Consider the following 23,233-nt stretch of genomic DNA (forward strand, 5'->3'; position numbering starts at 1 on the left):
GAAGAAAGAACCAGTAGTTGAAAAACAGGAACATGGTGACAGAAATGAGGCTGAAGATATAATGAAAAAAATTTTTTAATATCAATGATTTATTCATTGCAAATACCTTTGATAAGAAACATAAACAAAAAACATAAACAGTGACTATGTACATGGATTTCACATGATGATATGCACAGGATTCATACTGATTACATCTATGGAAAGAATCACTGGAGAAGCTCAATATCAGCTGAAAAGTAAGCCACGTGCTGAGTGTCGAAGAAATCATCAACTACTCATATAAAGCTAAAGAAGGTAAAAATAAATCCACAGGAACCAAAATTTGACCTTTAGACTGTTCTTATTATGTGCTATCAAGACACCTGTGACTCATAGCAACACTATGTACAATAGCTCTGAAATCTGCCTAGTCCACAGCCAGTCTCACTGACTCCAATACATCTACCTTCATTGCTCCAGTTACTGCATCAAGTCATCTCATTCAGGGTCTTCCTCTCCTGTGCTGTACCTCCACTCTACTGACCACAATGTCCTTTTTCAAGAATGAGTTCCTCCTGGTCACATGCCCGAAGTATTTGAGATGGGAGTTTCAAAATCCTAACGTCCAAGGAGAAACTTGGTTTCACCCTCTCTAAGACAGACCTATTTGTTTCTTTGGTGGTCCATGGTATGTTCAAGACTCCTCTCCAGCATCACAACTCAAAGGCATCAATTCTTTTTCTATCATCCTTAGTCATTGTCGAGCTCTCTGATGCATAGCAAGTGACTGCAAAGACCATTACCTGGTTTGGACACACCTTCGTTTCTAGACTGATGCTGCTTCTGAATACTCTGGAGAGATCCCTGACAGCAGATTTTCCTAGTGCTACTCATCTTTTGATTTTTTGATTGCTGGTGCCTAGAGTGTTTGTTGATTGTGGAGCTGGGCCAGCTGTTATTGTTAACAACTTCAATCTCTTCTCCATCCATCATGGTGCTGTCAATTGGCACAGTGGTGAAAAATCTTTGTCTTCTTGATGTTGAGTTTCAATCCATACTGAAGACTACAGTCCTTGACCTTCTGCAGCAAGTTCCTCAGGTCTTCTTCCTTTCAGCAAGGAAGGTTGTGTCATCTGCATAACCTCTAGGTTGTTGATGAGTCTTCCTCCAATCTTGATGCCACATTCCTCCTCATAAAGCCCTGCCTCCCGAATGATCTGTTCCACATATAGATTGAAGAAGTACGGACACAGGATGCATCCCTGATGCACTTCTTTCCTGATTTTGAACCATGTTGTGTTTCCTTGCTCTTTTCTGAGAACTGCTACCTGGTCTGAGAAGAGGTTTTGTATCAGCACAATCAAGTGTTCTCGAATTCCCATTCTTCTCAAGGTTAGCCACAATTTATTGTGATCCACACAGTCAAATGTCTCTGCATAGTCAGTGAAACACAGATATACCTTCCTCTGTTACTCTTTGCTTTTTGCCAAGATCCATCTGACACTGGTGACAATGTGTCTAGTGCCACAACCTCTTCAGCCTGTGTTTCTGGTAGTTCTCTATCAATGTACTGTTCCAGTCGTTTGTGGATAATCTTCAAAAGGATTTTGCTTGCATGTGATATTAGCGATACTGTTGGACAATTTTCACACTCTGTCAGGTCAACCTTTTGTTGGAATGGAATTTCCTACAGATATCGTCCTGTCAGTTGGCCAGGTAGTTGTCCTCTGGATTTCTTAGCACGAACTAGTGATCACAACCAGGGCGCCACCTATTTGCTGAAATATGTCTATCAGTATTCCAAAAATTTCTGGGTACTTATTTTTTGCCAAGTCCTTCAAAGCAGCCTATACTTCCTCCTTCATCACCATTGGCTCTTGATCCTATGTTGTTTCCTGAAAGTCTTTTGTGTCAGCTAATTCATTTCAGTACAATGACTCAGAATACTCCTTCCTTCCTCTTTTTAAAGTTTCTTTGATCATTCAATATTCTGTCCATAGCATGCTTAAATATTGCAACTCATGCCTTGAATTTGTTCTTCAGTACCTTCAGTTTAAGACCGTTGGAGCACATCACTGAGTGAAATATCTCAGTCATAAAAGGACAAATACTGCATAGCACCACTGTTATAAGGCAGGTCTAGCATGGGGGATTGGGAGCAGAATAGGATAAGAGTAGACAGATAATGACCACTGCATTGGAATAGATGAAATAAAGAACTGTCTAAAATGAATATACGATAAGGCATTACACATATGACAACAACCTAGAATAAGAGATATATCATTGCAAAGATAAATGGGTGGGTGGGGAGGTAGATGAATGAATGAATACATACATATATATTTTTAAGTGAACTGGGGAGAGGGAAAACAAAAAAAGAATGCTTTCTTGATCATAAGTATGGCTTCAGTACTGACGCTTAACATAAAAAGAGAAAAGACAATTTTCTCTCACCTCATCCCAAAAATTCACAGACAGTATATCTTTTGATGAATTGAACCATCTAGTAATATACAATATTGTCTTTCTTTTTCTAAATGTGCTTTGTTAATAAATTCTATTTTGTCTGATTTTTTAAAAAAACAAACTGTACTGACATAAAAAAGGAATACTGAATGAGTTTGTTCTTTTTGATTTTCTGACTCCAGTACTTTGCATATTTCATTAAAATAGTTTGCTTTGTCTTCTGGAGCTGCTCTGTGCAATCTATTCAGCTTCTTAATGTCTTAATTTCTTTGTTTTGGTTTCTTGCTCTAGTGCAATATTCAGAGTCTCTTCTGACATCCATTTTGGTGTTTTCTTCTTCCTCTGTCTTTTTAATAACCTTTGCATTCTTTGTTGATTATTACATCTGAATTTAAAAACCACAACCACCTCAGAAACAGGTTTCAGGCCTTGAACACTAATAAATGAAGATGAGATGAGCTGTGAGAGGGTATCAAGAATACTGTCCACAAATAAGGCAAAAGGTCATGACAAAGACAAAGGAGAAAGAAAAGACTGAGATGGATGTCAGAAGAGACTCTGAATATTGCCCTACAGTCTCGAGAAGCCAAAGCAAAAGGATTAATACAAGACGTTAAGGAGCTTAAGAGAAAATTTCAAAGGGCAGCGTGGGAAAACAAAGCAAAGTATGAAATTCTAAAATAGCTGAAGTCAGATCAAAAGGGCCTCAATCGCTTGGCATTTCTTAAGTTGAAGAAACTGAAGAAAAATCTAAGCCTTGAATTGCAATATTTAAGGATGCTATAGGCAAAATACTGAATGAGTGTGAATGAGTAGTCTACTGGCAAGAAGCTACACTGCAATCCCAATGGTATAGGGTTTGAGGCCACCAGCTGCTCGCAGGAGGATGGACAATCTCCTCCACTGCGATTACCTGCCTCTGAAAACTTTTCAGAGGGTCAGGTATTGGGTGGTTTCTGATTCTATGGTACACAACAACAATGATAGCATTAGAAGAAGATGGAATGAATTTCCTGAAACAACATATGATCAAGAGGCAATGGTGATGCCCCAGGAATTGATGGAATGAATACCAAGTAACATATTTCAACAGACAGATGCTGCGCTGGACATGCTCACCAGATTGTCTAAGGAAATCTGGAGAAAAACTACCTGGCCAACTGACTGAAGAGATCCACATGTATACCCATTCAAAAAAAAAAGTGACTTGACAAAGTGTGGAAAATATCGAGCACTATCACTAATATTACACACAAGTAAAATATTGCTGAAGATCAACCAAAACCGTCTAGAGCTGCACATCGATAAAGAACGACAAGAAAAACAAGCTGGGTTTAGAAAAGGCCATGGCACTACAGACATCACTGCCAATGTCTGATAGATCTTGACCAAAAGAACAGAGTACCAGTGAAATGTCTTTCTGTGTTTCATTAACTACACAAAAGCAGTTAACTGTGTGGATCACAACAAATTATGACTAACTTTGAGAAGAATGGGAATCCCAAAACACCTGACTGTGCTCATATAAAACGTATACTTGGACCAGGAGGCAGTCCTCAGATCAGGGCAAGGAAACACTGTATGGTTCAAAATCAGGAAAGGAATGTGTCCTTTCTCCACAGTTTCAATCTGTATGTGGAACAGATCATTTAAAAGGATAAATTTTATGAGGAGGAATGTTACATTATGATTGGAGGAAGACTCATCAACAATCTGTGTTAAGCAGATGACACAATCTTGCTTGCTGAAACTGAAGTGGACCTGAGGCATTTGCTGAAGAAGGTTAGAGATTGTACTCTTAAATATGGATGGAAGCTCAATATGAGGAAGACAAACATTCTCACCATTGGGCCAACTGGCAGCACCATGATAGATGGAGAAGAGATTGTTCATTTCAGCTTGCTCAGGTCCACAATAAAACTTATGGCATTGTCAGTCAGGAAATCAAAAGACAAACTGCATTTGGAAAGTCTGCTGAAAGGGACCTTTCCAAAGTGCTAAAGAATAATGATGTCTGACGCAGGCCACATGGTCTTCACAATTACTTGCTATGCATCAGAGAGCTTGACAATGACTAAGAATGACAAAAGAATTAATGCCTTTAAGTTGTGATGCTGGAGAAGAAGTCTCGAAAATACCATGGACCAACAAGAAAGCAGTAAATCTGTCTTAGATAGGGTGAAACCAAGTTTCTCCTTGGTGGCTAGGATTTTGAAGCTCTACCTTACATAATTTGGGCATGTAGCCAGGATAGACTGGTCCTTGGAGAAGGAAATCATCTTCAGAAGAGTGGGACACAGCAGGAGAGGAAGTCTCTGGATGGGATAGCTTGATACAGTAACTGGGGCAATGAGGATAATTGTATTGAAGTCAGTGAGCTATGAGTCACATGCAACTTGATGGCACATAACAATAAGAACAGCATACAAGGAAAATCTTGCTAAAGACCATTTAAAAATGGTTGGCATAACTGATAACTGTTGTAGAAAGTGACTGGCATCAGGGTTGGGGTAAGACTGAGAAAAACTGGATAGAATATGTATACTGAATTGAAACAGATGAGGGAGAAACCGTTTAAAAGTGATATATGATAGCATATTATGATTATCACAGGAATCCAGAATTAAGGTTGCATAGTGGAGCGCATTTGGGGCTGGAGGGGGGCAGGGTCGGGGTCGGGGGTATTGTATACCAACAAAGAAGTTTAACTTTTGCTTTTCAAAAAGAGATGCGAAGTGGGAGGGTGGGAGGTAAAGAAAAAAGTGCAACAATGAATGAATGAAAAAAAATGGTTGGCATAGTATATTGATTGTGAACTCCCCCAAATTCAAGCTGAATTCAAGAAGAGACTGTGGCACAAGGATATCATTGCTGATGTCAGATGGATCTTGGCTGAAAGCAGAGATTATTAGAAGATGTTTACTTGTGCTTTATGGAATATACCAAGGCATTTGTCTGTGTGGATAACAACAAATTTCAGGTAACATAGACAATAATGGGAATCTTCTTCTTGTTATGTACCATTGAGTCATTTGAGACTCATAGCAAACAACTCTATGTACAATAGCCCTAAACCCTGCTGTATCCTATGACAACCTTATTGTCTCTGACAAACCTACCCCAACTACCCCAGAGAATGAATCAATACATCTCATTGAGGGTTTTCCTTTCTTGCGCTGTCCCTCCGCTCTTCCCAGCATGATGTCCCTTTCCAAGGATTGGTCCCTCCCTGCAACATGTCCAACGTATGTCAGACGAAGCTTCAGAATCCTTGCCTTCAAGAAGCAGCCTGGTTTCACTCTCTCTAGGAACAACCTGTTTGTGTTCCTAGCAGTCCATGGTATATTCAATACTCTTCTCCAGCACCACAGCTCAAAGGCATCAATTCTCCTTCTATCATCCCTAGTCATTGTCCAGCTTTCTGATGCACAGCAAGTAATTGCAAAGATAATGGCCTGGATCAGAATGTGCCTACATTTTATTCTCCAGACTGACATTGTTGCTCTTCAGGACTTTGGAGAGGTCCCTGATAGCAGACTTTCTCAATGAAAGCCATCTTTTAATTTCCTGCTTGCTGGTACCAACAGTGTTGATTAAGGAGTAAAGCAAACTGAAGCTGTTAACAGTCTCAATTTCTTCACTGTCTATCATGACGGGAATCTTAGAACAACTGTGTTCATGCAAAACTAATACCTAGACCACACAACTGTGCCTAAACAGAACCAAGAATAATGCATATCTTAAAATCAGGAAGGGCGTGTTATCAGGGTTGTCTCCTTTTTCTGTACTTAATCAAGCTGTTGTATCTTTGTGGTAAAGAGTTGCATTGTCAAGCCAAAGGCAGGTGGTTTGAATGCACCAGTTGTGCAGGAGAAAGAGAGGCAATCTCCTTCTGGGGGATGTGTGCAGCCTCTATAAAGTCACTGGAGGGTCAGCTGTGAGTCAGCTGCAACTTAATGGCACAGAAGCCCAAACCACAGTTCAATACGGAATGTGAGCAAAAAATTCTAGATGCTGAACTGAAGAAGAATACGTAACCAGAATTGAAGGAACATTCATCAACAATCTACATTATGCAGATGACACAGAATTGGTTGTAGGAAGTGAAGATGTGAAGGACTTACTGCATTAAATCAAAGATTTCAATCTTCAAGATATGTAACATCTCAACATCACACCACTGAATCAATAGACAACATTATGATAGATGGAGAAAAGAATAAATCCATAATCAACACAGTTGGCAGCAATAATCAAGAAATCAAAAGACATATTCCATTAAGAAAATAACTACCGCCAAAGTACTAAAGAGCTAAGATGTCAGTTTAAAGAGTAAGGTGTGCTTTATCCAAGCCATGGTATTTCAATTGCTTCCTATGCATCCGAAAGCTGAACAATGAATAAGGAAAATAAAAGATAAATTTTTGTTTTTTAATTGTGCTGGCAGAAAATACTGAATATCCCATGGACTCCCAAAAGACTAAACAAATCTGAAAGTTGGAAGAAGAGCAACTAGGATGGGAGGCAAGGATGGTGAAATTTTATCTCATATACTTGGGCATACTATCATGAGGGACCAATCCTGAGAAAAAAAGATCCTGCTGGGAAAGGTGAACGGTTAGAGAAAGAATGACCCTCAAAGGTGATGGCCTGACACAGGGACTGTTACAAGGCCAAGCTGGTGAGGACAATGTAACACAAGGCAGGATTCTGTCATTCTCAGGGTCACTGAGCTACAGTCAACTAGATGGCACTCAATAAACACATTTCTACTAGCCACAGGATTTCTTTATGGAGTCATACAAATGTTCTTAAATTTGAAAGTAATGCAGTTTGTTGATGAATCTTCCTCCACAACACAACCTTACTGGCTGAAAGCAAGAGGATCTGAAATGCCTGTTGCAGAAGATCAAAGACTACAACCTTCAATATGAATTACATCCTACTATCAAGAAGACAAAGGTCTGCTCTCTCCTATTGCTAGTAGCATGCCAAAAGGTTTGGGCTCACCCCTGACCTTTCAAGAATATTTCTCTCCTTCTTTCCCCACGGTCTATCTATATTTCTTTTTAACTTGTTTTCCTTTGTTGTTGTTGTTATGTGCCATCGAATTGTCTGCAACTCATAGCGACCCTATGTACTTGTTTTCCTTAAAAAAAAAAAAAAAAAAGACGATGATAAAGGTCATTACCATGCGGCTAGTAGGCAACACTATGTTAGGAAAAAAAAAGACTGAAACTGTTAATAATTTCATCTTGCCTGGATCCATAATCAGTACACTTGATACCAGAAGTCAGGAGAAAAGGAGGTATACTGCATTGGGCAAGTCCGGCGCCAGAGACCTCTCCAATATACTGAAGAGAAATGATGTCAGTTGGGAGATTATGGTGCTCCTGATTCAGGTCATGGTCTTTCTCATTACTTACTATGTACTGTTGGACTATGAATAAGGATGGTAGAAGAATCATAGGTGCCTCGAGGTGAGTATAACTCAAAGTGGCCTTATGAACAACAGATCTGACTCCTGTATCCTGTGCCATCCTCACCATCTCTGATACATCTGAATCCACTGCTGCAGTGACACTCTCAGTCAACAGAGGGGGCTTGTCTTTCTCTCTTTTACTGACCCTCCATTCTTCCAACCATAATGTCTCTTTCCAAGGACTGTCCTCTCCTAATAACATGTCCAAAGTGACAAAACCCAATATTGCACACTCTGCAAGAGTGAATTTTATGGTATATGATTGATCTATTTTTTTTTTAATTAAAATAAAAGGAATCCCAGGATGCTGCTGAGATGCTGAAACTTTAGAATTTGTTAAGATTTACCTAGGGTTCCTATCAGTATGTGAATTCTTGGGCCTCTCTGACACCACTAGCAAAATTGTGGCACAACTAAACACTCCAGAGGATTATGATTTAAGTCATTAGCCAGGAACCATGTTCTTTGCAACAGAGGTATCATTAAAACCAACTGTAATTTCATAGTAGTAGAGGTAGATTTAGATTCTAGGTCTGTTCTTGTCTAGTTAAAATGTACTTAAACAAGTCATATAACCTCTCTGATCCTTGTTTTCTAAACAATAAGGTGGAGATCAGAATCCTTCCAACAAGACAGAAGACATAAGTGTCTTATAAAATATATGGCATAGAGCCTATGTTCCATAAATGCCATTGAATCCTAACCAGGTGCCAATCATGCTGTGCAAATATTGCCAAGGGCCTACAATATGAAAGGCATGGTACAAGGTAAGGATAGTAAGTAGGATCAGTTTTAAAAATAGTCAACTAATGGTTTTGAATAATATGAAGTAGAGCTTAGAAACCAAAAATATTATTATTTACAAACTATTTAAATGAGTATTATTTCTTCAAAACCTCAGAAAAGTGAATTTGGAAACTCCTGAGGGCGGCGATGTCGGGTGCTGGGCTACCTGGGGTGTCTGGGGCGGCTGAGAGGAATAAAGAGCCTATTCTGCAGGTACTGAAGCAATATGTAGACCCAGCCCAGCGCGGCGTCCGCGTTCTCGAAGTGGCCTCCGGCTCTGGCTTGCACGCGGCCTACTTTGCCCGGGCCTTCCCCCACGTGGAGTGGCAGCTGTCAGGTGTGGACCAGCGCTGCCTAAACAGCATCTCAGCCACCACTAAGGCCCAGGGGCTGACGAACATGAAGGCCCCGCTGTACCTGGATGTGACCTGGGGCTGGGAGCAGTGGGGCGGGATCGGCCAGCAGTCTCTGGACCTGCTGCTTTGCATCAACATGATTCACATCAGTCCACTGCGCTGCACCGAGGGACTGTTCAAGGCGGCTGGGCATCTACTCAAGCCTAAGGCGGTGCTGATCACCTATGGGCCTTACTCAGTCAACGGGACCATTACTCCTCAGAGCAATGTGGATTTTGACCTCTCCCTCAGACACAGAAACCCGGAGTGGGGACTGCGGGACACGGCCTTCCTGCGACACTTGGGTCAGACCAGCGGCCTGCTCCTGGAGCGAATGGTGGACATGCCTGCCAACAAGTGCCTGATCTTCCAAAAAGAATGACTTCCTTCCCTGGTTCATTCCTGGTCCACAGACCACCCCCTTCTCTGGGCCTTAGGAGCTCAATTGAGGCTTGCCTCAGAATAAAGTGGTCCCTTCTTAAAAAAAAAAAAAAAAAAGAAAAGAAAAGTGAATTTGGGAGTATATCAGGGAAAATCAAAGAAGCACAAATCTTACATTAGGGGCATCTTAAAAATTTTTTTCTAAATGCTAGTGAGCTAATACAATTTATACCTATGCTATGCATATTTCCCCTTTGTATTTCTCTCCTCCAAGTCAAGTGGAAACTTAGACTTAAGAATCACATCTCTCACACCCTGAGGCACACAGAACATGCTTAGTGAAACATGCTGTGGGTTACCTTCAGGTCTCGGTGAATAATAGGAGTTTTGCATTGATGCAAGCGGGCAACAGCTTCACAGGTATCACAAAATATCTGTAGCACTTCATTCTCTGTAAAACCTGTTTGCAGGCGTTGATTCATGAGGTTTACCACCTGGCCTCCTGTGAATATGAAAAGGAAAGGATATAAACACTCAGGACTTGTCAACAAGCACAAAAATAGGCCTCCAGAACTGCAGGAACAGAGCTGATAACTTATAGCCATCACTGGAATAGTTGTCTTAGCTCCTGGAATGTTTTCATTCCTGTAGCTGCCCTAATATGTTAAAAATTTTGTGCTGTTGTTTTTTTTTATTTTTATTTTATTTTACAAAGCACCGCAGAGGTGATCTGCCCTGATTTGTCTTCAAGATTAGTAGTTGAAATGACAATATAGTCCTGCTGTAGTTACCTGCTTGCACTGCACCAATTATGTATGAGATACATACAACTTTGTATTCTTTACTTTAGGAACAGTTTCGCCTCTTAAACTTGCTGGAGCTGAAAAGCTGAGGGTTAAAATCTTTGTAACACATGACCAGTGACTTTGCCTATAACTTAAACTGATCTTGATGCTCTGTGACTCAGAAATGACTCGATGACAACCAGTTTGTGTGTTTTTTTAAGATGTTACCTGGTCTCTAAACATTTAATAGGAAATAAACGGTTAAGTTCAAATTTAGTAGAATTTTACAGAATCAGGTTAACTGTTACAGTAGAAGGTGAAATTACTGATTAACATCACATTTTGAGACCACAAAGGCAGTAAAAAGAGTGAGGTGCTTACAAAACAAGGCATGAAAAAATCACCCAAGCTTGTATCTGTTTAGATCAAAAAAAGTCAATGCCTCAAATCACAGATATATAAAATTCAGTCAACCATGAATAAATATATATGCTATAATCTGGAAATCCCAAAATACATACGATTTTTCAACTTCCTTACCACCACTGTTAACAGTCCATCACTTGAATGTGGCCTTAAGAGAAAATGTGGCTATAAAGTATGGAAAGCAAAAGCATTTTATCTGCAACAAAAGGATTTTGACTCTCTTTCAAGGATGGCTATATGGCAGAAGAGAACACACCAGCAAGGGAATAGGAAGCTGAACTGTTTTTCAGGCTATATCTGTAGTCAGGTCTTTACAACATATAATCATCCTAGGTTGTGAAGTATCTATCACAAATAATACATTCATTCTCATTTATATACAATTGTCAAATCTTCCTAAATCTAACAAAATGACACTTTGTATTATCCATCACTTTTGATTACCCAATAACTGATAGCAGACTCCAAATCTTAGGTTTTCCATCTTTAAAACAGAACAGCTCTGTAGTGTCAAAGGTTTTTATCGTTCAAAAATGTCTTTCTTGTTCAAAAATGTCTTTCTTAGCCCATGATTAATGGTTTATTTGTGCTGAAGTATTTACTGTATAAAAGAGAGAGGATGAGGGGAGGATACAAGCCCCACCCTACTCAAAGCTTTGATAAGTTCATGAGACTTCAGTGCTAGCCCTCTTTTTAGGACGTTTGCCTGTCCAGCTACACTGAAACTGGTAGTCTACAATACTCAGCAGTCCCTGCAAAACCAGTCTGCACACCTACAGTCTCATGAGTCACTCCCCTGACAGGTCTGAGTCTCTGGAAGACCCTGGGAGCAAACCAAAGACCCAAATGGACATAGAGGAGTCAGGGAACTGAACAGAGAATACTGAAGCCACAAATCAAACATTTGGGACAATGTGGACTCTGTACTTCTTATAAGTGGTCTGCTACTAATCTTTGCAGAATGAATTATGAATACAACAGTTTACCTTAGTATACTCACTCATGCATTGCTGCTGAGTAAGAACCAACTCATAGGTGAATCACCAGCAGGAGATAAATCACATGAAGACTGTCCACCTTTCTCCCTCAGAGTCCCTGCTGAAGGATCCAAACCTGTAGATACTCAGCCTTTGGATGTGCAGTGCAGCTTCCTATGGACTACACAATCAGAGCTCCTTACTTGAGGGTACAGTATACGTCAACCGAACTGATTCCCAGGGTGCTGGCAATCAAAATGCTAGAGAAAAGCGAGCTTCAAGAGCACGATCACATACTTACCCCTACAGAAGTCCATCAGTATAAGAACTTCCCATACATCACTGCTACTCACATTGTTGATACTTGAGTCAATGTAACCCACAATATTCTTGTGCCCTGACAGATCCCTCTGTAAATAAAAGTTGAGAAGTAGATATTAGTTAAATACACTGATACAGGCAAAATTAGTCTGTTACTTTCATTAGCACAGATAATTGAAATACACAGAGATGAAATCAACAGTGTTGAGAAATAAAGATTAAGAAGCAGTGTCAAGAATAGGTATGCAGTATTCTGTGAGGTTTGTGGACAAAAATTCAATAACATAATCCTACTAAACCATTCTAGAGCCCAATAGTTTTTCATATCAGTCAGGAACAAAAACTCCGAAACTTAAGAAAAAAAGTTTTGTATTATTCATTTCAACCTTTATGCACAACAGATCATCCGGGAGGCTGGACTCTATGAGGAGAAATGTGGCATCAGGATTGGTGGAAGATCCATAAACAATCTGCATTATGCAGATGACACAACCCTGCTTGCTGAAACTGAGGACCTGAAGAGCCTGCTGCTGAGGGTCAGGGACTGCTCAATGTCAAGAAGACAAAGATTCTCACCACTGGACCAACTGGCAGCATCAGGATGGATGGTGAAGAGATTGAGATTGCACACAGCTTTAGTTTGCTTGGCTTCACAATCAACACTCTTGGCACCAGCAGCCAGGAAATTAAAAGATGTATTGCCATGGGAAAGTTTGCTGTTAGGGACCTCTCTAAAGTACTCAAGAGCAACGGTATGTTTCTGGAGACAAAGGTGCGTCCGGTACAGGCCCTGGTCTTTGCAATAACTTGTTATGCATCAGAGAGCTGGACAATGACCAAGGAGGATAGAAGGAGAATTGATGCTTTTGAGCTTTGGTGTTGGAGAAGAGTGCTGAAGGTGCCATGGACTGCTAAGAAAACAAATAGATTCATCCTAGAGAGGGTTAAACCAGGCTGCTCCTTGGAGGTAAGGATTCTGAGGCTTCATCTGACATACTTTGGTCATGTTGTAAGGAGAGACTGGTCCTTGGAGAGGGACATTATGCTTGGGAGGATAGAGGGCAGGCGCAGGAGGGGAAGGCCCTCTGGGAGATGGACTGATTTGGTGACTGGGGCAATCAGGATGAGTGTGTCGGAGACAATGAGATTGGCACAGGACAGAGCAGAGTTTAGAGCTGTTGTACACAGGGTCGCTATGAATTGCAAGCGACTCGACGGCACATAACAACAAGAAGAACAACATTATTCTTACTTTAAATTGGTAATGATCAGTTGGAATGTGATTCTCAGGAGCTACACAGAGACTCAGTATCTTTTAACCTTCTATATATTTTAAATACTGCAGTGGATAATTTTTTTTTAAAAAAAATCTTAACTATATCTATGTAAAATTGTATTATTCACGTGGTTTTTTTTAATTTTCAATTTTATTTTTAATGACCTTGAAATCAGAATATATCACTACAAAGCTTTTTCCTTCAAGAAGGGAACAAGTGGATTCAACCTGACCTTTAAGTGACTTATACTAGTTCTCATTTTAGTAAACATATTAAAAGAATAACCAGTTTATCGCGTTGCTGTACAGAGGTAACTTGTGGTTGCTGTGATGCTGAAGACTGTGACAGTGATGTGCCTGTCGTGGTAATGGGTACCCATGGTGGACAGTGCTGGCTGGAGCTTCCCAACTAAATCAAGCCTGGAAGCAGGAGCGGCATCCACTTCCGAAATGGCTTGCCTCAGGAAACTCTATGTACGAACAGTGCTCAGGCCGTTCGTTCATAGGGTCGCTATGAGTCGTCTATGACTCGACGGCATCAAACACCACCACCACTAGGGAATCAAGATCTAAGCATTCTAGTCATAAATGAGCCTTTCAAACAAACCAACTGAGATATAAAATGGGCCATGCTTCCAGCTCTCCTCTTAAAACCACACGTGATTTCTCAAGGTTGTTTCTGAAGTGACTCATCCAACATATATTTATGAGCACCTCCTATGTGTCAAGCTCAACTGAGGCACTGGAATTGCCTACATAGTAGCATAAAAATTTCATTTTCCATGAAGGCTAAATTTTGTAGTGATAATGTTCAGATGCCAAGGTCATGAAAAACAAAAAAACTGGAGGGGGAAAAAAGTAGGCAACCTGGGTGGTACAGTTTTTGCATAGAAACAAGTTAAGATTTACTATCTAAATAGTTTAACTAGTTTTAAGAAACTATTCTGCCTTTAAAAAGTAAAAGAAAGAAGCCTGGAATATTGTGATATTAAGAAAACTGTGGAAGAGGTACTAGAAGAAAACTTCCCAGGTATCACATTTAAGAAACTCAGTGAACCCAAACAAACCCCAAAAGAAAATAAAAACATATCATAGTCAAATTTTCTAAAAGAATTCTAAAAGCAGTGTGAGGAAAACAAAGAGTCACCTAAAAGCAAAGCCATTACAACACATTCTGATTTCTTAGCAAGAAATCACATGAGCAAGAAGACAATGATGGTCTAACAGATGGCTGAAAGAAAACAACTGCCAGCCAAGAATCCTGTACTCAGAAAAGCGGTCCATCAAATATGAAGGAGAAATTAGGTCATCTGCAGAACAGGAACTTAAGGAATTTGTGAAAACAAGACCAACTAACTCCACAAGAAATTGTAAGGGAAATGCTTTACACAGAGACATCAAAGGAAAGTAGATGACCCACAGTGAACAGAAATAATTTTAAAAGAAACCCACATAGTAAAATGGCAGCAATAAATTCTGTTCTGTCAAGAATTACATTTAATGTGAATAGATTAAATGTACCAATCAAGGGGAAAGATTAGCAGAATGGATATAAAAACAAAGCTCATCAATATATTGCCTACACATCTAAGAAATGAGGAAAAAGACAGACTAAAAAAATCAAGGGCTGGAAAAAAAATACACCAAGAAAATGGAACCCATTGAAAAGCAGGAGTGATAATACTAATCTTTTTTATTTTATAATACTAATCTTTGATAAAACAGACTTCAGTTTGAAAACTACCATAAAAGATAAGGAAGGGCATTATATATTAAAGGCTCAAGAAACCTAGAAGTGATAACCCTGGTCAATACACCAAATGACAGACCTGCAAAATATATTAAAAAACAAACCAACCAAAAACAGTTAACAAGCATGAATAAGAAACACACAGCACCACAACAGCAACAGGGGGACTTCAATACATCACTCTCATCAAAGGATAAGTCAACATGAAAGAAAATTAACAAAGATCTAAACAATACAATTGGCCAACTCCACCTGGTGGAAGTACTCAGGGTACTGTACCCAACTAAAACAATTTACTTTCAAATACACACGGTACATTTCTCCAGAACTGATTATGCATTAAGGCACAGAGCAAAAGTATACTGAAATAATACAAAGAATCTTCTCAGACCACAATGCCATAAAACTAGAAATTAATGACAAGAGCATAAAGGACAAAAACCCCACCCACGTGGAAGCCAAAAAAACCAAATAAACAAAAAAAAACAAAAACCACCCTGTTAGAACACTACTGAGGAAGAAGGATGGGCAATCTCCTCCCATATGAGTAACTGCCTCTGAAAACATGCTGGAGGGTCAGCTATAGGTTGGTTCCAACTCTACAGTATAAAACAACAACAGAACACTATTGGATTATAAAAGAAATAAAAAAGAAAAAAGTTCCTCAAAACAAATGAAACTATGACTTTTGGGAAACAGCTAAGGTAGTCCAAAAGAGACAGTTCATAGCAATAGGGAAATACGGAAAAAAAGGAAGTTAAGAAGCAAAATTAATGATCTAAATCAACAGCTCCATAAAACATAAAATGAACAGCAAACTAACCTCACGGTATCCAGATAGGCAAAGAGATGGTAAAACTGTCTCTATATGCAAACGATATGACAGTGTATACAGAAAACTCCAAGGACTCAACAAACTTAGATCTAGTAGACCAATTTAGTAGAATAGTACGATATAAGATCAATATACAAAAGTCAGTGAGATTCCTCTACAGTAAAAAAGAAAAAACAGGCCAAGAAACTAAGAAAGCAACACCATTTACAAAAGCTGAAAAATTGAGATACTTGGGAATAAACCTAACTAGAAGCACAAAAGACCCTTATAAGGAAAACTACAAAACACTACTATGAGAAACAGTAGGAGATCTAAATAAATGAAAAATGTTCCCTGTTCATGAATAGGAAGACACAACAATAGTGAAAATTAAAATCCTCCCCAAAGTAATCTGTACATTTAATGCAATCCTAATACAGATACTAAACACATTCTTCAAAGAGAGGGAACTGACAATTTTATTTGGAAAGGAAAAAGAATCAAAATAAGAAAAGCAATTTTGAAAAAAAAAAAAAAAATGAACTCCCTGATCTCAAAACACAGCCATAGTAACGAAAACAGCATAATACTGGTACAATGGCAAACACATAAACCAACGTAATAATATGGAGAACCTAGAGATGAACCCATCTACCTACAGTCAACTGGTATTCAACAAGGAAACAAAGCCCGACAAATGGAGAAATGACAACCTCTTCAACAAATGGTGCTGGCAAAACTGGGTATTTATCTGTAGAAAGCTGAAGAAGGATCCACATCTCAGACAATATACAAAAATCAACTCAAAGTGAATCAGAGACCTAGAGTTAAAGCCTCAAACAATAAAGATCATAAGAGACAAAAAAGGACCAAACTGATAAGGCCTAGCCTATGGAATAAATAGGCTTGCAAGTACAGTCAGAAATGCAGAACCACGAGAGCATAAATCAATGAGTAAGACCTAAAGATTCAGTCCCTGTGTGAAAAGAAAATCTACTGACTCAAAAAAACTAAAAAAACCCACCATTTGGCTATGGTCTTTGCAATCACTTGCTAGGCATCAGAGAGCTGGACAATGACTAGGGATGATAGAAAGAGAATTGATGCCTTTGAGCTGTGATGCTGGAGAAGAGTATTGAATATACCACAGACTGCTAAGAAAACAAACAAGTTTGTACTGGAGAGGATGAAGCCAGGCTGATCCTTGGAGGGAAGAATTCTAAAGCTTTGTCTGACATATTTTGGACATGTTGCAAGAAGGGATCAGTCCTTGGAGAGGGACGTCATGCTTGGGAGGGTGCAGGAGGGGAAGACCCTCTATAAGGTAGATTGATTCATTGACTGGGGTAATGGGAGTAGGTAGTGAGATTGGCACAGGATAAGTCAGAGTTTAGGGCTGTTGTACATAGGGTAGCTATGAACTAGTTGCACGCGACACAACAGCACATAATAACAATGACATTTCAGACAAGGGTCTCATTACCAAAGTTTACAGAATCCTACAGGGCCTCCACAAGAAAGACTGGTAGCCCAATCTCAAAAAGTGGGCAAAAGACATGGAAAGACAAAAGAAGATATTCGGAGGCCAAGTGTGACACATGAAGAAATACTCAAAATCAGTGGAAATTAAAGAGATGCAAATCAAAATCTCAATGGGATACCATCTCAACCCATTAACAGTGGCAAAGTTTAACAGGGCAGTAAGCAATAAATATTGTAGAGAGACTGGAACTCTCATACGTTATCGGTGGGATTGGGTAGGCAGTTGGGAATTTCCTCAAAAAATCTCAACATAAAAATTCCTTATGACACAGCTATTGCACTACAGAAATAAATCCCAAGGAAAACAAAAATTAGACATAAATGGAAATTTGTACAACATTCACAGCAGTGTTATTCACAACAGCAAGAAAATAGAAACAGTTCAAATGTCCATCAACCAACAAATGGATTGAGAAATTAATTCTAGTATATTCACACAATGAAATGCTATGCAGCACTCAGGAGCAATGATTTTGAAAATATTTTTCAAAAAAAGGTGACCTGGTAAACGTATGGACATTATTGTACAATATCACTCATATCACATGCAAGCAAAAACCTGCTGAAGATTATCCAGAAACAACTGGAACAGTACACTGACAGAGAACTATCAGAAATACAAGCTGTGTTTAGAAGAGGCCATGGCACTAGAGATACTATCTCCAGTGCCAGATGCATCTTACCAGAGTGATATTGATCTGTGTTTCATAAACTATGCAAAGGCATTTGACTATGGAGATCACAACAAATTGCAGTTAACCTTGAGGAGAATAGGAATCCCAGAACACTTGATTGTGCTTATGTGAAACTTGGACCAGGAAGCAGTAGTCAGAACAGTAGAGGGAAACACTGCCTGGTTCAAATCAGGAAGGGAGTGTGTCAGGGATGTGTCCTGTCTCCATACCTTTTCAATCTATATGCAGAACAATCATTCAAGAGGCTGGACTTTATGAGGAGGACTGTGGCATCACGACTGGAGAAGATAGGCTAGAGTTTCTGGTCCAAATTTCACAGATAATTACTAGAAATCAAATTGTTAAATAATCTTTTCCCAATAACACAAACTATTTATTTGACCTAAAAATTGTTCAGTTCCTTAAATATGTTTATTTTTTCTTCTTAACTTTCTATTTAAAGACAGCCAAGGTAGGAGCCGTGATTCAGACCACAGTCTTTTCAATTACTTGCTATGCATTTGAAAGGTGGACAATGAAAAAAGGATGCCAGAAGAACTGATGTCTTTGAGATGTGGTGTTAGAGAAGGGTACTCAGTATCTCATGCACTGTTCAAAAAAACAAACAAATAGGTCTTGGAAGTAGTGCAGCCAGAGTGCTCCTGGAAGACAAGGATGGCACAACTTCATCTCATATATGTTGGGCATGCTGCTAGGAGAGGATATTCTTTGGAAAGGGACATCATGCTTGGAAATGTGGCGGGTCAATGAAAAACAGGAAAACCCCTCAATGAAATGTACTGACATGGTGACTACAACAATGGGCTCAGGTGTGTCACAGATGATGAGAAAGGCACGGGATAGGTCAAGATTCAGATCTATACTTGTTATAAGTCGTACTTGACTTGATGCAACCTAACAAAAAGAAGGCAGAACAAGGAATGACTATTTTTTTTTTAAAAAAAAGTGAAATGGGGCAGGGTTGGAAGATGTGCTACAATAAATGAATGGAAATCCAACTTTTCTGTAAACTTTCATTAAAATCACAATTAAAAAGGAAAAAAGGATGCAGTTAAAAACAGCAATATGCTGTTCACGTCTACCTTTCCCAGAGGTTTCTTTCTTTGGCATCTTAGGGAAGTGACAAGCCCTAATGGCTAGGGAAAGACTCAAAGGCCTAAGATCTAGGCTCACCTGGCTTTCTCTTAACATGTGGCCGCAAATGACGGTAAAACATCGAAGGTAAAAAAGTGTTTCTAAGAACAGTCGTCAATTTAAAAGTGTGTGGCAACATTTTAAGAGGACACAGTTAGCAACAATGAATGAATGGAAAACTAAAATCTCTGTACATGTTCATTAAAACTTGTTGTTGTTATGTGCCGTTGAGTCGTTTCCGACTCATAGCGACCCTATGCACAACAGCCCTAAACCCTGCTCTATCCTGTGCCAACCGCACTGCCTCTGACACACCCATCCCGATTACCCCAGTCACCGAATCAATCCATCTCATAGAGGGTCTTCCCCTCCTAATAAAAGAAAAAAAAATTTAAAATTAAAAAAAAAAAAAAAAAAAGAGGACACAGTTCAGATCAACCACTAGCTATTGCCTAATTTTAAACACTCTCCAGTCTGAGCAACAGCCTTACCATTATCTGGATTTCTCTCTTGCACACTTGGAGATCATGCTCATTGTTGACAAACATGCGTTTCAAGGCACACTTCATTCCACTGCTTGTCCTCACCAGAAACACAATAGCAAATCCCCCTGTAAGAGAAACACACATATAAGACCTTTAGAGTCACATCTGAAAAATCAGTGAGATGACTACAGTGCCTATGAGTTGTGGTCATCACTCAAGATGGCAGTGATGTACCTGTCAGTCTGCCCCAGAAGGCACAACTGAGTCCACAGAACCTGGAAATAATACTTTCTGAGTCAGAAATGGTTTCTAAATGCAGGTTTTTGTATAAAAGAAAAATAGTAGTTGTGTACTAGTCTTCAAATTTTAAAAACTGAATGAATGAATTTTAAAAACTAAAGAACCAACTACATTTTAACCACTGCCCTAGACCCTTGATACTCTTTTTTCCCAAGTTCTTACGAGTCTTCCCATTATAACTATTTAGTTCCTAGTTTAAGAAAGCAGAGGTTCAAAGAAACTAGCTTCAAATCACTGACTTTATTAAAACAAAAACTTGTTAAATTCTGTACTTTTTCCTTAACTTAGGAAACTAGAAAATAATTTCTGCGATTCCAGTAATAGTTAATGAATTCTCCCCTCTCACTTCCTTCTTATCCTCCCTCATTCCATCTTCCAAATCAAAACAATAAGACCAAAAGGGATGTCTCTAGCCTTCTCTTTCTCATGGAAGTAGATGTGTTTCAGTGGTAGAATTCTTGCCATTTATGCAGGATTCCTAGGTTCGATTCTCATGCCTCACCTCTTAGCTTTCAATAGAAGCTTGAGGGTTACTAGGATGCTGCAGTTTTAGCTGAGTTTCCAGATTTAAACAGACTAGAAAGAAAAGCCCAGGAATTTACCTCTGAAAATCAGCAAATATATGGATGCACAATAATGACAGCATAAAAGCAGGAAACATTTGGTTCTCTTGTGCACTGGATAACCTTAAGTGGCCAACCTGATGTTAGCTAACAATAGCTGGACCTTACTGTGAGATAAATCTAAGACATAAATATGAAAGCAGTACTCTACATAGAGAACTATGTGGCTTAGTGGTTAAGAAACTGCACTGCTAACTCAAAAACAATTCAAATCCATCAGCTGCTCTGCAGGAAGAAAAAATAGGCAATCTCCTCCTGTGTGATTAACTGCTTCTTCTGAAAACCCACTGGAGAGTCAACTATCGGTCAGTTTGAACTTGATAGTACATATTGATACCATTAGACACAGCTGAAAGTAGGCAAATATGATTTGGGGATATGGCTAATGTCAGCTTTCACTTTTCTCTAAAAGATCTTCTATAATGATATAAATTTAGACTTCACAAAAGTATAATTAAGTGTTCTGGGATTCCCATTCTTCTCAGTGTTAGCTGCAATTTATTCTGATCCATACAAATGCCTTTGCATAGTCAATAAAACACAGACAGACATTCTTCTGTCACTCTCTGATTTTAGCAAAGATTCAACTGACATCATACTGTCTTCTAAATCCAGCTTATATTTCTTAAGTTTTCTGTTGATGTACTCTCTTCAGCAAAATTTTGCTTGCCTGTGATATCCGTGATATTGTTCAATAGTTTCCACACTGTTGGATCACCATTTTGGGGAATGGGAATAAATACGGATCTCTTCCAGTCAGCTGACTAATTAGTTAGCTGTCCTCTAGCCATCTTGGCACAACCTGATGAGCATGTCCAGGGCTGTATGTTTGGTGAAACAAGTCAATTGGTTTTCCATCAATTACTGGGACCTTATTTTTTTAACAATTCCTTCAGAGTAACTTTAATTTCCTCCATCACCACTGCTTCTTGATTATATGCTGTTTTATGACATTTTTCTGTGTTAGCCAATTCTTTTTTAGTACAATGACTCTGTACTCCTTCCAATTTCTTTTGATGCTTCCTGGATCATTCAGTATTCTGTCCATAGCATCTCTAAGTATTGCGACCGGAGGTTTGAATTTATTTTTCAGTTCTTTCAGCTTAAGAAATGCTGAGCAAGTTTGGTACTTTTGCATTTTTAACTCTAGAGCTTCACACATTTCATTATAATATTTTCCTTTGTCTTTGTGAGATGCCCTTTGAAATCTTCCTTTCAGTTCCTTATCTTGCTGATTTTCCCCATCCCCTTGCTTTGGCTTCTTGGCATTCTAGTGCAATATTCAGTATCTTCTGACATCCATTTCCATTTTCTTCCTCTGACATAGTAATGTTGAATTAGTAAATTTTACTCTTAATATTGTTGTTGTTGTTGTTATGTATTGTTGAGTATCTGCAACCCTATGTACAGCACCTCTGAAGCCTGCCCTATCCTGAGCCAGTCTCACTGATTCCAATTGTCCTAGTTACTTTATCAATGCATCTCATCCAGGGTCTTCCTCATCTGCATCATTCCTCCACCCTTCTGAGCATGATGCCTTTTCTCCAAGGATCGGACCCTCCTGGCCACATGCCCAAAGTATGTGATATGGAGCTTCAAAATTCTAGCCTCCAAGGTGAAACTTGTTTCACACTCTCTTAGATATATTTGTTTTCTAATATACAAGCCCATGGTATATTCAAGATCCTTCAGCACCACAATGCTCATGCACTGATTCTTTTGTTAAACTTAGTCATTGTCCAGCTCTCTGATACTCAGCAAGTAAAACTGCAAAGACAATGACCAGAATTTAGTGCATGTTAGTCTCTAGTACTCTCAAGAGGTCCCAAACACATATTTTCCGAGTGAAATTTGTCATTTGATTTCCTGACTGATAATGCCAAGAGTGTTGATTGTGGAGCCATGCAGGCTGTAGTTGTTAACAACCTCAATATCTTCTCCATCCATCATGGTGCTGCCAAATGGACCAGAAGTGAGAATCTTTGTCTTCTTGATACTGAGCTTCAAACTATATTGAAGACTACAGTCCTTAATCTTCTGCAACAAGTGCTTCAAGTACTCCTCACTTTCAGCAAGTAAGGCTGTGTGATCTGCATAACTTTTAGGTTGTTGAGTCTTTCTCCAGTTCTGATACTACCTCATAAATCCCTGCTTCCCATATGATCTGTTCTCTCTCTCTCTCTCTCTCTCTGTGTGTGTGTGTGTGTGTGTAAAAAAGCTATTGAGACAGGACGTATCACTGACACATACCTTTCCTGATTTTAAACCATGTAGTGTTTCCTTGCTCTGTTCTGAGGACTGCTTCCTGAAATTTACTGCAATGGAATCAAAACTGACTCACAACTGATCTTCTTTGGCTTCTGATGCAATAAATTGCATAGGAAGAATATAACTACTTTCTCCTGCACAGCCACTGGTGGAACTGAACTGTCAGACTGGCGTGGTCTTTGGGTAAGCAGTGGAACTCCCTAGGGACTATGCCATACAGATCACAAAAAAGGCTATGACCGAGACTATGGCAATCTGGAGCATGCCCCCATTAAAAGGATCAGCTACTACGCCAGGCTGCTGACATGTGAGAATGTGGACCAAGTTTTTCCCAGATAATTT

At 39.3% G+C, this 23,233-nt stretch overlaps 2 protein-coding genes across 2 annotated transcripts in view; one reads left to right on the forward strand and one right to left on the reverse strand.

Annotated features, from left to right (window-relative positions):
- AAK1 (AP2 associated kinase 1) overlaps positions 1-23,233 on the reverse strand; it is a 274,011-nt gene that overhangs the window by 129,886 nt on the left and 120,892 nt on the right. Inside the window, exons 2-4 of the mRNA XM_006882293.1 lie at positions 19,707-19,825; positions 11,985-12,093; positions 9,855-9,997 (exon numbers count right to left, since the gene is read on the reverse strand). Coding sequence (XP_006882355.1) covers positions 9,855-9,997; positions 11,985-12,093; positions 19,707-19,825 — 371 coding nt within the window. The remainder of the gene's footprint in view (positions 1-9,854; positions 9,998-11,984; positions 12,094-19,706; positions 19,826-23,233) is intronic.
- On the forward strand, positions 8,867-9,496 carry LOC102852566 (UPF0585 protein C16orf13 homolog). The gene has a single exon (XM_006882368.1). The coding sequence runs from the start codon at positions 8,867-8,869 to the stop codon at positions 9,494-9,496; it is 630 nt and encodes a 209-aa protein (XP_006882430.1).

The sequence above is a fragment of the Elephantulus edwardii genome, unplaced genomic scaffold (genome assembly GCF_000299155.1).
Source record: "Elephantulus edwardii isolate Elephantulus edwardi_28Jun2011 unplaced genomic scaffold, EleEdw1.0 scaffold00019, whole genome shotgun sequence".
In the NCBI taxonomy this organism is placed as follows: Eukaryota; Metazoa; Chordata; class Mammalia; order Macroscelidea; family Macroscelididae; genus Elephantulus; species Elephantulus edwardii.

Excerpts from the sequence above, each read along its gene's own strand:
- LOC102852566 (XM_006882368.1), top strand. The coding sequence starts at position 8,867 with ATGTCGGGTGCTGGGCTACCTGGGGTGTCTGGGGCGGCTGAGAGGAAT.